Source organism: Anguilla rostrata, chromosome 4, assembly GCF_018555375.3.
Source record: "Anguilla rostrata isolate EN2019 chromosome 4, ASM1855537v3, whole genome shotgun sequence".
Taxonomy (NCBI): Eukaryota; Metazoa; Chordata; class Actinopteri; order Anguilliformes; family Anguillidae; genus Anguilla; species Anguilla rostrata.
The window spans coordinates 58,951,135-58,965,508 of record NC_057936.1 but is presented as its reverse complement, the minus strand read 5'-3'; the positions used below and the strand labels follow the sequence as shown (position 1 = coordinate 58,965,508).

The 14,374-nt window shown below is 54.2% G+C and overlaps 2 protein-coding genes across 9 annotated transcripts in view; one reads left to right on the top strand and one right to left on the bottom strand.

Moving 5' to 3' along the window:
* The window catches only part of prrc2c (proline-rich coiled-coil 2C), a 28,700-nt gene extending 23,106 nt beyond the window's left edge, over positions 1-5,594 (top strand). For 2 of the 7 annotated variants that reach the window (XM_064333552.1, XM_064333547.1), the window contains 8 exons: positions 136-371; positions 803-1,034; positions 1,393-1,503; positions 1,755-1,961; positions 2,171-2,301; positions 2,783-2,909; positions 3,046-3,270; positions 3,578-5,594. In XM_064333552.1, coding sequence (XP_064189622.1) covers positions 136-371; positions 803-1,034; positions 1,393-1,503; positions 1,755-1,961; positions 2,171-2,301; positions 2,783-2,909; positions 3,046-3,270; positions 3,578-3,835 — 1,527 coding nt within the window. In that variant the 3' untranslated portion in view covers positions 3,836-5,594. The remainder of the gene's footprint in view (positions 1-135; positions 372-802; positions 1,035-1,392; positions 1,504-1,754; positions 1,962-2,170; positions 2,302-2,782; positions 2,910-3,045; positions 3,271-3,577) is intronic. The other 5 variants (XM_064333550.1, XM_064333554.1, XM_064333548.1 and 2 more) reach the window with 3 other exon arrangements.
* A 351-nt stretch (positions 5,595-5,945) lies between these two features.
* myoc (myocilin) lies at positions 5,946-10,957 on the bottom strand. Of its 2 annotated transcripts, XM_064333569.1 has the most exons (4): positions 10,094-10,957; positions 8,074-8,139; positions 7,792-7,896; positions 5,946-7,438 (listed from the first exon to the last, which is right to left on the bottom strand). In XM_064333569.1, exons 1-4 carry the CDS (start codon positions 10,548-10,550, stop codon positions 6,645-6,647), a joined length of 1,422 nt encoding a protein of 473 aa, XP_064189639.1. In that variant the 5' UTR covers positions 10,551-10,957; the 3' UTR covers positions 5,946-6,644. The 2 variants fall into 2 exon arrangements, with proteins under 2 accessions (XP_064189639.1, XP_064189640.1); XM_064333570.1 differs by lacking the exon at positions 8,074-8,139.
* Between the last annotated feature and the right edge of the window lie 3,417 nt (positions 10,958-14,374).

Sequence of the window (14,374 nt, the reverse complement as noted above, 5' to 3'; positions counted from 1 at the left end):
CCTATGTGTGTGTACTGTACATACTGTACATTGTGGCAAGCGGGACGTCCCGAGACCCTGCCCTGTCCTGCTTATGGGACGGTCCTCCTCAGGCCCAGGCTCCATCGTTTGATTTTTATTTGTTCCTCCTTCCAGCCGACGGCGGTGCAGCAGATCCCCATCCCCATCTACGCGCCTCTGCAGGGGCAGCACCAACATCAGCACCAACACCAACACCAACATCAGCACCAACATCAACACCAACATCAGCATCAGCATCAGCACCAACACCAACACCAGGCCCAGCTGGGCCTGAGCACCGGCCCCCCGGTGTCCCAGCCACAGGACCTGTTCAGCTCCTCCCTGCAGCCCTACAGGTCAGCAGTGTGCAGGCAAGGCTCTCACTCAAAATTCAGCCATTTTCCCTCAAAAAATAACAGAATTTAGGACAAGAAGTGGGTAGGGCACACACTCAGGGGAAACTCATAAATGCATGTTGCTATCCTCCTTCGGCTATTCATAGTTTGTGGCCTGCTCTTGGCTTCACAGTAATATTAAAATGAGTGACAAAACAGAATCATTTTTATTTTGTTTAATTTTTATTATTTATTTTTTTCTGTTTTCTGAGCCCTACCCATTGTGAGTGTTTTTCTGGTTGCATGTGCCGGGCTGGTTTTTCAGCACACTGGTTTAATAATCGGTTGCTGCACTGAAGTGCCGTTGGGCGTAGCTGCAGTTAGCTGTGTTAGCTCTGTACCATACATGCTGTACCCCAGTAGAATGCAGGGTGCTGAACCTCCCCCCCCCCCCCCGCCCTCCTCAGGTCCCAGCAGGCCTTCATGCAGAACAGCCTGTCGCAGTCTCCCATGATGCTGTCGGGCACGACGCTGCACAGCTACCCGGGCGTGCAGCCCCCCGAGCTGGCCAAGCCGCAGTCCAGCCTGGCCTACCAGCAGACCTCCAGCGCCCAGCACATCCCCATCCTGTTCGAGCCCCAGCTCAACCAGCCGTCGGGCCTGGGCGGCTCCCAGCTCATCGACACGCACATCCTGCAGGTGGGGGTCCGGACCCGACGCTAATGCTCTGCGCTAGCGCTCTCGCCAGTCGCCGGCTGTCCAACTCCTGTTTCGCTGTCTGTGAAGTGGGGAGGATTCTACCTGCGGAAAAACGCGGTTGGGTGGATCGAACGTGTTGGGTGGATAAACGCGGTTGGGTGGATAAACGCGGTTGGGTGGATAAACGCGGTTGGGTGGATTGACCGTGTTGGGTGGATAAACGCGGTTGGGTGGATTGACCGTGTTGGGTCAATTGACCGTGTTGGGTGATTGACCGTGTCGCGGTGCAGCGCGCGGCTCTTGGCGGTGTTGTGCTGAGGCTTTTCCTGAGCGGTTGTTGTGTTGTGTTTTGACGCAGGCGCGGCAGGGGCTGAGTCAGCACTCGAACCTGTACTCCGGCCAGGTGCAGCAGCACGGGCAGAGCAGCTACTACAGCTCCACGCAGTCCCCCAGCTCGGCCCTGCAGCAGGTAAGCCCCCTCACACGCCCCGCCCCTGTCCTGCAGCCGGTAAGCCCTCTCACACGCCCCCCAGGGGAAGCCCGCCCCTGTCCTGCAGCCGGTAAGCCCTCTCACACGCCCCGCCCCTGTCCTGCAGCCGGTAAACCCTCTCACACGCCCCCCAGGGGAAGCCCTGCCCCTGTCCTGCAGCAGGTATCAGAGACACTGCTTCCTATGCCAGCTGTGCACAAGGTGACCCGGGCATTTCTGTGTCCACCCAGGTGACTGTGCCTCTCCCCGGCTCCCAGCTCTCCATGCCAAATTTCGGGTCGGCAGGAGGCCAGCCTCTGCTCGCCCTGCCCCAGTCGCTGCCTCCCACTCCGCCCCAGGCGCAGCCCCAGAGCCTGAGCCGCCAGCCCCCCATCAGCCAGCCCTTCCGCGGGCTCATGGGTCAGAGCGGCCACAGCATGATGCAGCCCTCCAGCAAGGTGAGTGGCCCGGTCTAGTCAGCACAGAGCCCAGGCGATGCTCCAGACACCCGCCATCTTGGCTCTGTGAGGTGCCATTTTTCCACAGTTCATTTAGCTGTCACCGTGGAGCTTTAATGCCATTTGCGCTTCATTTATTGCACTTTTGTGGGATGTGTGTGTATGTGAGTGTGTGTTGCCACTGACGTAGCTGCGCTGTTGTCACGCAGATGTGTGAGATGGATTTGAAGCTGTTTGGCAGTGGGATGGATATGAAGCCTGGGACTCCCCCAGTGAGCGCTCGGAGCACCACCCCCACCTCCAGCCCCTTCAGGTACCGCCCTGGCACGTTCCAGTCCAGGTAGCCTTGATTACTAGCCTCTTAGGCTAGAAATATACTTGAATGTTTTTGCGGGTGACATTGTTCCCTTACTCATCTGCTTGCTTTTTGTCTGTCTGGGGGTTTAAAAGGTATGTCTACTAGGAGGTAGAGCAGGGTATCTCTTCTAATGATTCTGGCATCTTTCCTGGCTTCCTATATGTATACTGCCCCCATGGTGAACACGGGTATTGCACCTGACCGATGCGTAGAGTTAATTTTTGAGGACGTACACAAAGAACGCTCTGAATGACTTGGGGATACGCATGAGGGGAAGCTTGCTTACATGTTCTTGTGATTTTAAATCAAGTACGTTTCCAGCCTGAGGTATCACTGTTGGCACTGTCATACCCATATATTCCCTAACATGCAGTTTCCAGGTTTCCTTGCTGCTAAATGAATGTGAAGTGTCAGGCCCAGCCTTTGGCTCAGCCTGTTCCTGTGCCTCTCTCCCGGCCTGCAGAGCGAGCTCCACCAGCCCCAGCAGCCAGAGCAGTAAGATGAACAGCATGCTGTACCAGAAGCAGTTCCAGTCGGGCTCCGCAGGCATGCGCATTCCTCAGCACTACGCCGGGCAGTTCACCCCGCAGGTGAGCCGCGGCTCCAGGTTCCGCCCCGCCGCGGCACTGAGCTAGCTCTAGGCTAGCTCCAGGCTAGCAGAATGCAGCAGCCCACCCCGTCTTCACTGGCTCCCTCTGCCTTCTCTCCTCCCACCCTCCCCCACAGATGCTGTCTCAGCCCAGCCTGGTCTCCCCGCTGGTTCGCCCGCCCCACTCCAGCTCGTTTCCGGGAGGCGTGCAGAGGACTCCGCTGGGCCCCCCCATGTCCCCCTCCCTCGGTGCCGGGCTCATGCCCCACCCCAGGCCTCAGCACCCGCCCCGTGGCCCCCCGGGGCCCTCCATGGGCCCTCGGGGTACGCAAGCTGCACTGAAGGCAGAGCAGGACCTGAAGGTCGGTATTCCCAGCCAGTGCACTTTAGCACGTTAGCCAGCTCAGAGATGGTCCCATTGCTCTGAGCTGGCGCTAATGCTACACAACCAGTGCACCTTAGCACGTTAGCCAGCTCAGAGATGGTCCCATTGCTCTGAGCTGGCGCTAATGCTACACAACCAGTGCACTACTGCACGTTAGCACGTTAGCCAGCTCCAAGATAGTCCCATTGCTCGGTTAGCATTTAGCGCTCATAAAGCACTGCTGGCTGGTGCACTGAGCAGTGTGTCTGTTCTCCCGGAGCTCATGGCTGTTGTCTCTCCCCCAGGCTAAGCAGCGTGCCGAGGTGCTGCAGTCCACCCACAAGTTCTTCTCCGAGCAGCAGCAGCAGCAGCTCAAGGCCCCGGTCAGCAAGCCGGGCCGGGTGGACGGAGGGGGGAAGGTGGTCGACAGCGTGGCCCCCAACCACCAGGGGGGGCCGCCAGGGGGCTCGGAAGCAGAGAAGCCCCCCTCCCTCGCCGGGCCCAAGCCCGTACGGACCGGCCCCATCAAGCCCCAGTCCATCAAGCCCGAGGAGAGCAAGTAGAGAGAAACCCCCCCACCCCCTAACCCCCCCCCCCCCCCGCCCCCGGTCGCCTTGGCGCCCGGACCCTCGGGAGAGGGGGAGGCTCCGCTCGCGCACTTACTCACACACACTCACCGACTCGCACGCCCCCCCACCCCCACCCCCACCCCGGCCCGTCCCCATCGTAGGATTAGGAGGAGCATCCTCCCTCCCCCACCCACCCCACCCCACCCCCAGGGGCGTCGGTGGGCTCTGCATTTGTGTTGAGTTGGGCCCCTCTTTTTTAGCAGGGGGGGGGAAATGGCACAGCTTCGATGGCTGCACACGGAACGTGTACGAATGAAGATACAGTAAAGAAATGAAATCCGCTGCTGAGTTTGCAATTTTCTTTTATAGCAATATATCTTTTTCTCCATGGCTTTTCTTTTTTTTTCTTCTTTTTTTTTTTGAGTGGAATCACATGTATTTGGAGGGAGTTTCTTTGTTCATTTTTTTTGTTTTGTTTCAAATGCTTTTTTTTGTAGTAAAAACAATCTAATTTAAAAAAAAAAAAAGGTGTTTTAGCGAGCAAGTCTTTTTTTCCTCGTTCCTCCAGTAACTAATCGCAAAGGTTTAGGGAAACTAACGTCGAGAAGCGAGCAGCAGCGCGTCGATTGACCATTTGAACGGGACGCAGCGTAGTTGCCGCGCGCGCCCCCTCCCTCCCTCCCTCGCCGCCGAGCGTTTTAACCGAGTCCGCTGCGCGTCAGGAAACCGCTTGGTTTTGCCTTTTTTAAAAATCGCCCGCAAGGGAAGTGCGAAGTCGCCGGCGGGCGAGCGAGCGAGCGAGCGTGTGATTGACGGGTCGGGCGATTCGACTGCGGCCTCTCTCTCCGCTTTAAGCATGGGCTCTCCTCTTGGTGTCTGAGCCGAGGCAGAGTCGCGGGAGGGCGGGGGTTTGGATTTCGGAAGGGCGTGGTGAACAGTTAGGCCGGGCCTGGCTCTAGGTAGCGGTTTCTCGCCTTTTGTGGCTCCTGCTAACCAGCTCTCCTCTCCATAGCAAAGCCGACCCATACGACCCAACCTGCGATTATCACTCTTTTTTTTTGAATATTTTCATTCTCTCCATCCTCCCTACCCCTCCCCATCCTCCCTCCTCCTCTCTCTCGCTCTCGCTCTAGTATAGTTCCAGTTAGGACGACGACTCAGACCATGCTGCTGTAGATAAAGAAGATCGTACGACGTTGATCACGAGAGAAAATCACGACATAGGACGGGTTTGGAGTAGCTGGGGGGGGGGGGGGGGGGTGAGTTTCGATTTTTTATACTAGCGAAGAATCCGCGTGTTATCTCTGAGGGGCGAGGAGGGCCTTGAGGTGTAACGGTTGTTCCGATGTCTCTGGCCTGAAGGACATTTTTTTCTGTTGTAAAGACGCATCCCCCACCCTGTCCTCTCCAGGCTCTCTCTTAGCACGGCTATGCTATCCCCCACCCACACTCACCTCTGCAGCAGCACTGTGGCACCGGTGGGGCCGGTACTCTGCCTGCACCCCGAGGGGCTCCAGAACCTTCTAGACATCTCGTGAGGATGAGAACATTGTCGTGGAGGACAGGGGAGGGAGTGGGCAATGAGATTGGATTGGTTTTCTTTTTTTTTTTCTTTGTTTTTTTTTCTTTGTTTTTTTTTTTTTGTTTTACTTGTACAGGGGTTTAATCGCTGTATTAAGATATGTAAGGTCTTATTTACATTATCTTGGTTTGGTTACAGAAACTAATAAAATAATATGCTGTAAAAATGGAATAGTGAATGTTGAATACTTTCTTAAAGTTATTCATTGTTCTTGGGGGTGGGCGGAGGGGGGGCTGTTATTGTAACTGTAGCAAACAAGGCCGTTACTATACCCAAGCCTGTACTATACCCGAGGATCTGCCAGACCATTTTATAGTGGGTATTCCGAGGCAGTTAGACATTGTAACTGGTTTGGGTCTTCAAGTCTGTTGGTACTGTATGTCACTTAGTTGCTGTGGTTGTCTGAAATATCTCTCAAAATTTAGGTTACTGTACTTCACGTGTTTCTCTGCCACCTAAAAGGAGTACAACGAAAATTTGCAGGTGCAGAATTTTGTTTCACACAAGTGAGATGACACCAGAGAAGTTTATATAATCTTTATTTATTAACCATACGAATATGAATTTACATTTTTCAACGTTGGCAGCACTAGTACTGACTATGCAGAGGACAGAAATGGCAAATATATTTTTTCAAAGGTGCCATTTTATTATGTACAGGGACAAATGACATGTTATAGAGGAAATATCTATCTTATGTACAGTGTAGGTTAAAGCATAAAACATTTCAACAGGTGGCCCATCAGATATGGATGGGGTGTATACATACGTGTATAACACACATTTATATTAACTATATACACACCTTTCTTAGCTTTTCTTTTCTCCCTGCCCCCTCAGTGCTGTTTGCAAAAAAAAAAAAAAATGGTAACAGACAAAGTCCATAGAAAAATAATTCATCTGTAGCACGGGAGTGTGGACCCTGCCGACGCCTTCCTTCAGAGGCAGGTGCACCCTGGGGGCCTCATTTCCTACTGTTCTAAGCAAAGCTTTCATCTCAGATTGGCTGTTAGTGCGAGTTCGTGCTTTCTGCTGCGATGGGGAGCGTGCAGTAATGCGCTGGGGGGGCGATGCCTTCCAATCTACGAGGCGCGGCTGGACGAAGGAGTCCGAATATCAGCACTCGGGAAGGGACAGCAGGAGGGGAAATGTTCGTTAGCGACAGGTGGAGAGCAGCAACGATCAGGCTTTTCCGCTGGGATCATCTTCTCCGGCTCCGGCTCAGTTGGCCTCCGGCTTGCCCAGCCGCACGGCGTAGGAGACCATGTGGAAGTTGTCCCAGGAGAAGAGCTTCCTCTGGACGGGGTTGTAGTCCACCATGCTGTTGTAGCGGTAGCTGTTCCGCATCGGCACGGCGATGGACCTGCTCTCGCCGGTGGCGGTGTCGAACGCGTAGTTGACGGTGGTGTTGGGCGAGGCGTAGCTGGCCACCGTGTACAGCCGTCCGCAGATCATGAAGGCGTTGGCCACCGTGTTCTTGCGGATGTTGGTCTCCCAGCTCCTCCGCACCTCCAGGCCGCCGGGGTCCAGCTGGGAGACCACGATGGCGCCCTTGGCCTTGTTGGTGCTGTAGATGGCCCACAGGCCCTGCTCGTCCACGGCCAGGTCGATGTCGGTGTAGCCGCCCCAGGAGTAGGGGAACTGGCCGTGGAAGCCGGCGTGCGGGAGGTCGCGGCGGGCGGCGATGCTCTCGGTGGCCAGGTCGTAGCGCAGCAGCGTGCGGCTGCGCCGGCGCTGGTAGTACAGGGAGCCGCGGTACATGGCGGCCCCCGTGCTCTCCACGGGCTCGGGCAGGAGCAGCACTTTGGTGGGGAAGCCCCGGCTGAGCTGGTCCATGTCCTCGTAGCCGTAGAGCTCCCGCACCTCCGCGCCCACCGTGTTGATGCGCCACAGCATCTGCGGCCCGTAGGGGCCCACGGCCTCCGGGTCCTGCATCCACACGCCGTACTTCCCGGTGATGCTCTCCGCCTTGCGGTGGGACACCGGCTCCCCGACCCACACCAGCTCCCCGCAGCCTGGAGGCGAGAGGCGGAGAGGGGCGTGAGCCGGGAGCACGGGGGGGGGGGGGGAGAAAGTGACACGTGTTGGAGATAAAAAGTGAGGTGAGGCGTTTGAAGGGTAAGGATTCAGGAACCACTGCTTAACTGGATCATGCACTACTGGTTTAATATCCTGTGAAGCCAGCTTTATGACCTACAGAAGTACAGAAACACTATGCGTTCAGAAACACCGTTCTGAGGAATTGATACTATTGTAGAAAAAATTGTATGCAAACATTCCTTATTGAGAATGAAGTGTGTGAATGAAAGGTCAGTGAATGCATTACGGAGGTTTGAGCACTAGGGGGCAGTGTTACGAGGGTTCGTACCTGTGCTATCCTGGCTGCCTTCCTGAATCTGTTTGGGTGCCGGGACCTCTGTCACTTCCGCCTTCACCTCCTGATACCTGGGATTGCCGAGCTGCCAGGCGGGGTCTGCAACAGCGAGTGAGAGTCAAGGGGGACAGAAAACACTTCGAACGGAGACCGAGTGCTTCCCCTGAGGTTGCATCAGCCTTATTTTCCATTTGGTGTCGGAAGCAGGTGACTTACTGTGGAAGAGAAGGAACAGAGATGAGAGAGACCGAGGAGCATGCGCACGAAGGAGCCTACCTGTCGCCCCGCCCGCCTCACTCTGGCCCCTGTTTTGCGACACCAGGTGGGAGAGGATGTTTGATCCTGCAGACACAGACAGCCGAATCACAGACAGACACAGACACGGGCACGGACACGTGGCAACACCGAGCACAGACGACACACACGTGGGGGGGGAATCCGACAGACGACGTTCTTGCCGTCTGCAGGTACCAGCATCCCTCCCTCCGCAGTCCCGGCCACAAAAGCTGGTCTGCGTTACCAATCAGGAGGGTAAATAAACAGACAATGCTGATGACACTGAGCTCTTCTTCTGTCCCCCCCCCCCGGAGACTCTGCAGCACTTGGCGGCCCTACTGACAAGCAAGAATGTGACGGGAGGAAACGAACACCAATGAGTGAATTCCCAGCTGCCACGGAGCCTGCTGGACTGTGACCCCGCCCCCCCCAGCGGACCCCCCCCCTCCGCTGACGCACCAGCCTGTCCAGCATGGCAGGCCAGGCTCAACTTGAACAACCCCGGTCCACCCATCTCCGGAGCTATCCCAGGACATCTCAATTGCTCCCGTTTACAATTTGGCACAAAATCATTTCAGCGCCTCCAGCCAATGAATTCCCTGTTGCGATAATCTAAACTGTGAAGAATTACAGACTAACTGTTTACAGGGGCAAATGCTATCTCATCTGATGATGGTAACCAGAGACATCAGGCTAATGAGCCTGTCTCATGACTACAGTGAGGCCAGTTCCCAGGAGTAGTCTAACAGGGGAAATGGGGCAGTTCTATCAATCACTGTAGGTAAGCAAACACGTTATTTCTGAATAAATATACAGAGAACAATTGATGCGCTTCTGGCAACACTTCTGAATTCTGGAGAGACGGGGATTCCAAACGATATCTAGAGCGTATTTAGTGGGTATTGGTTGCCCTCTTGTCTGGTTATTTTGGCATGAACCTGCTGTATTTGCTGGGGTATGTTTCAGGATGGTGAGAGTTTGCTCTGTGCAATGTCGTAAAAAAAAAAAAAAAGTGGAATGGTCCCCTCTGGAGAGGTAAGAGTGAAGATATCTCCTGGACCAGATCTCTGGCTTTTTTGGTCATTATATAATAGCCACCCCCCTCTGAATGATTGTACTGGTGTATGCGGAGCTCCATGGGGCCTGATCGTAAAACAGTTCTGTCTGGATTTTGGTGCGTTTGTTTTCTCTCCTTTCTGCAAAGTGGCTTGTCAACAATGCTGTTCATTTTACCTCCAGATTTTTTTTTTTTTTTTTTTGACGGTCCAATGCCTCTTTCCAAAAGAGCCATTGACAAACTGTTTTCCTCCCCTGCGGACTTTTTTTCATTAGCTTATTTATCGCTCTGATCCATTCACCACATGGCGTTCCCTGGATGCATTTTTTTGTCATGCAGATGTAAACAAAAGACAAAAGCAGATGTTCAAGAATATGACTATCTCCAATAGACAAGGCATCTGTTATTTGTGTGATTGAATAATGATAACTAAAATTTGGGGGGCGGGAGGGGCGGGGAGTATGCAAATATAGGGGTCTTCGAGTAAACATACAATCCCCCCCCCCACCTCCTGGTGCAGTGTCACACCTGAATCCCCCAGTAGAGCGTCATCAAACGCAGAGCTCAGAGACGAGCTCCACGCGTTTGCATCGTGTTTCCTGGCCATGTGCCACTCTGCGCATAGTGCTGCTGCCCCATCAGCCCAGAGCCCTGTCGTAAATTCTGACCTCCCCCCCCCCCCCCTCCGGCAGCCCAAAAAGACCAGGCAGGAAGCGGAGCGAGCCCCCCCCCCCCCCGTTCCTCCGTGACTGAAACCCACCCAGCCTGAACACGGGCGCGAGACCCAGCCCCCAGCGAGCAGCTTTGGGCTGAACATCAAAGTTAGGCGTGCAGACAGCTGAACTTCGGTCTGTTGCATCGCTGCACACTTTCATTCTATTCATCCATTGAAACCCTCCCATTCATACCCCTCTTCGCTGTACTATACCCCGGCACCCTGTGGGTGTCTGCGGCCGTACTCACCGCTGGCTGGCCTCTGATCCTTCTGGGCGGCGCTGGGTGGCTGGCATGGTTTGGCCAGCAGCCTCTCCACCTCCAGCCGCTGCTCCTCTGCCCTCCTCTGCAGCACCTGCACCTGCCTGCCCAGCCTCTCTTTGTCCTGTTGCAGCTGGCTCTTCTCCCCCATCACCCGAGTGTAGGCTTCCGGCAGCCCCGCGTCCGGCGCCGCCCGGGCCGCCCCGGCCGCCCCGGCGTCCCCGCTCACCAGGCGGCTCACCAGCGACTCCAGCACCGTCAGCCGGGACCTCAGAGCCTCCATCTCCGGCCCCCCGCCCGCCGTGGGGCAGCTGTCCTCCGCGGGGCTGGCCACGGTGAAGCTGTACTGGCAGCGGCCGCTCCGGTCGTTGGCCCTGAGGAAAGTGGCCTGCCCCTGAGCCCCCAGGAGCAGGCAGGACAGACACACGGCTACCTGGAGCCACATCCTTAAGGGATCGATCTGGTCTGCGCTGCGCGAAGGCTTGGTCACTCTGTTCTCTCTAGCACTCTCTCGTTTGCCCTGTCCCTGCGAGCCTGCCCTCTCCTCAGCTCGTTTCTCTCCGAGTGTCCTGGTAACTCGAGCTGGAATGTTGAACTCTTGAGCTTCTTGGCCCTGACCTGTTGCGCTGCGCTTCTTGCCCCCCCTGTTTTTTCTCTCTCGCTCTTTATCACACTCACTTTCTCTTCCCTTTATCTTTATCTGACAGGTATTCAGGTATTCGGTCTGCTCTTTTTCCCTCTGAGGCTCACGCAGTCTGCTGTGGCTCAGTGGGTCCTGCTTTTCCTCTAGCTGCTGTCTGGTCAGTCTCCTCAGGTTGCCTGTAAGTCTCTGAGTTCTGGTGGACAGCGAGGGGGATATTTATATGATCCGTGAGGGAGGGAGGGAGGGAGGGAGAGAAGGCGGGAGGAAGAAAGGGCAGGGGAGGGAGTGGTGGGATGCTGTGTTTTTGGGATTTCCCTGATACAAAAGAACATTCCAGCAGTTTAAAAACTGCGTTTGTTTTTGTGGGTGTGCTGTATTACTCGCACGTATGACCGCACGTGCGCACAGGTTGATTATGTGTGATTGCATGTGCGAGGGTACAGAAGGTCCAGAAAGCTGTTCATAGGATATTTCACTGAACAACGAACGTAGCTGTGTCACTGATACTCACATCAAGGCGGCCACTGTGGAAAAACACAAACAATATTCACTGCGTATTACTTATGGCACTTAATACTTCTTTTTCCATGTGCGTAGCAGATGTTACGGTCGAGCAGGTGTCTGCGTGCGAGACTTTCAGTAAAACTCTGTGATGTGAGAGCTGAAGCGCTAGCAGAGGAGAGCTTTCCCACCAGCTACACTGCAGCGTTCAGTGAGCGTGTGTTTCTAATTCCAGTCCTCCGCCTTTCCAGCAGCTCCACAGCACGGCTATCAGTTGCTTCACCCGAACGAGCGCAGGGGGGGACCTCTGGAATATCCCCGGAGAGGGGACGGGACGGGAGGGGAGGGGTGAGGGGTGAGGGGTGCTGGGGGATTGAGTTTCCCCCACATGGAGCCAGAGTGCCCAGGGTGGCAGGGTGTTCCGTTACAAGAAGGGGGGGGGGGGGGGGCACAACACCACATAAAAGCGATTCAAGTCCGGGATCCGGCCAATCAACAATTGACCTGTATGTATTTAATCCCCTCTGTCTCCTTTGAGCTGGGCTCAAGCTGAGTGTTGGTCGCGAGTGAACGGTCACACAGGCACTGCCAGAGTGACTGTATCCCAGGTGCTTTTCCCATCAGTAGTTTCTTTTCCCCATCACCTTTTAATAAGTCCCAAGTCTGCAATCACACCTGCTGCAGCTAGCTCTTAATTCCAGCCAGACCTTCCTCAGCCCAAATATTCATCGCGTGCTAGACTAGACCTCCAGTCAGACGGACTTAGTTTCATAGTCCTGGCAACAGTTCAGGATGTTTTACATCAACGTACATAATTCTTATTAATTATAGGCTAAGATTACTTTGGCGCTCTCATAACCACTTGTTAATGTTCACGATTGATAACTGTTAACAATCAATCATGAACAAGTATGGCAGCTTCCAACCATTGATATGAATGTAAGGAATCTGCAGATCACTGATACTGCATACTGAATGGTCTGTTACATCAGTGGTAGCTATTGCGGACTGTCCACTTGTGAACACTAGCATTCTACCAAATGTAAATATTTTAGGTGTCAATACATAGTCTCGTGTGCCTTAATAAGGAGACCAAAAACATCTGAAGTTATGAAGCTTTTTTGCTGCTAGTTTTGAGTTTAAATGGCCAGATGCATCTGGATTGTCACTTCAGCACACTGCTGCCCCCCTGTGCAACAGAAAATTACTTTTTCAAGGTAAAATGCATCTTATGCCTTACAGGTAATGTTTGCTTTACTCTCACCGACTCAAAGAGCTTCCACCTCTTTACTAACACATTGTGAGAAAGTGACAGTGGTTAAATTGTCTGAGCATCTCTACAATATCTATTGAGTTTTCACTCCTGTGTCTCTGTCTGTCTCTCTCTCTCTGCCTCTGTCTCCCTTTCAGTCTCTCAGTTCCTCTCCTTTCCTGTTTTCCCTCTGCTTTTATTCTGTCCTTTCTCTCTGCGTTCCTCATCCCCCTAGTCTTTGAGGTGGGTCCAGGGCGAGCCGGGCCTATGAGTCAGGGTCCCCTAGCCCGTCCCAGGGGCCTCTGCATTAATAACCCGTCTTCCTGTTAGCAGTGAGCTGGCCGAGGCAGAGAGCCCCTGACTCACGGCGTTTACCGCAGATACGTAGAGCAGCGAGCTACTCAGCCAGCGAGCCACTCAACCAGCGGGCCTTTGGCAAAGGCGGCTACGCGTCGGGCCGAGGGATTACTGCGGTCACTCAGGACCTCAAAGCAGCGAGATGAGGCAGGGGGACAGACATGTGAGCGGTCACAAGCCGCTCCGCGCTCCCGGGCCTGAAACACGAGTCCTGCGGTGAGGGGTGTGCGTCTGTTAGGACCATGCCATGATGAGAAACGCTACCTCTAATCCAGCCGTCCCTCCCTCCCCCCCCCGACACTCCAAAGGGAGTGTGCCTACAGCAGCTGCTCTCAGTGTTCACCACAACAGGAACTAACCTGTATTTTTCAGCCTGGATGCAGGCGAGTTCTGAGATTAGGTATTTCTTTGATCTTTTGTTTGGTGGGCCATTTTTAATACCTTGTGATGTACGTGGGAGTTGGAAGGTTGAATTCATCCCACCCATCCACAGGTTCACACATGCCCTTTTCACACCTTGCTGCAGCCTTCATCTGGGCACTACCTGCCCATGAGCCTGCAAGCATTTCAGGCACAGCTCTCTCCCACTGGCTTTGGAGCTATAACAATACTCCATTTAGACAGCAGGTCAATGGAGAACGTGTTTGAATCGCCAGGTTCCGCCACATGGCCCCCCCGACACGTTTGTGAACGATAGACGGAGAGCGAGAGAGAGCGACGGCGATGGAGGGAGAGGTGTTCGGAGCCAAAAACAGACCCTTTCTCCTCCCTCCCTCGGGAATTAGGTAATGGCTTTTGCACGTTCCCACCGAGAGGGAGCGGGAGCTGTTAACAAGTGAGGAAAAACAGTTTTCGCTCGCGACGAGTCCTCCTGTTGCTCCCCGCTAGCCGACCGTCGTTCCTTCGCCTCCCTCTGGTTTTCGACTCGCCGCCTCTCGCAGGAAAACAGCATCTCGTGTTCCTCGGAGCTGGAGACGCACCGATGCGATCATTCCCGATCATTAACTCCCCCGGCTTTGTTTTCCTTATTCAAGATGTTCTATGCTGGGAACGTGTAGTCATCTTTCCCGGGCGTACCGGGCAGGGTTAGGAAACGATATTATGACAGCCTTTCCAGCGAATGTGTGTGTGTGTGTGTGTGTGTGTATTCCAGAGTAGGATGCGACCCAGCATCTCCACCAGAGCCATCGTCCAGGCTCACACAGCAGGACTGCTGCCACTTCCAACATCAGACTTCATTTACTCCAAGAAAAAACCAAGAATGCAGAACAGATGCCTCTGGTTCATGACCAAATCCCGATCTTACCAGAACACCAACTGTACACACTACAATCCCATCATATTGCATGTCAGGGAATTACCAAGAATTAGCATTAGACAATGCCCAAATACCAGTGCAAGTCTAAAAATCAGGCATACTCCTCTTGTGAACGGCCTTGGAGGTGTGTGCGCATTTGCTTAAATTCTGGATCATATGCGGTTTGTTGCTACATAGGGAAATCAAAATTTAAATCGG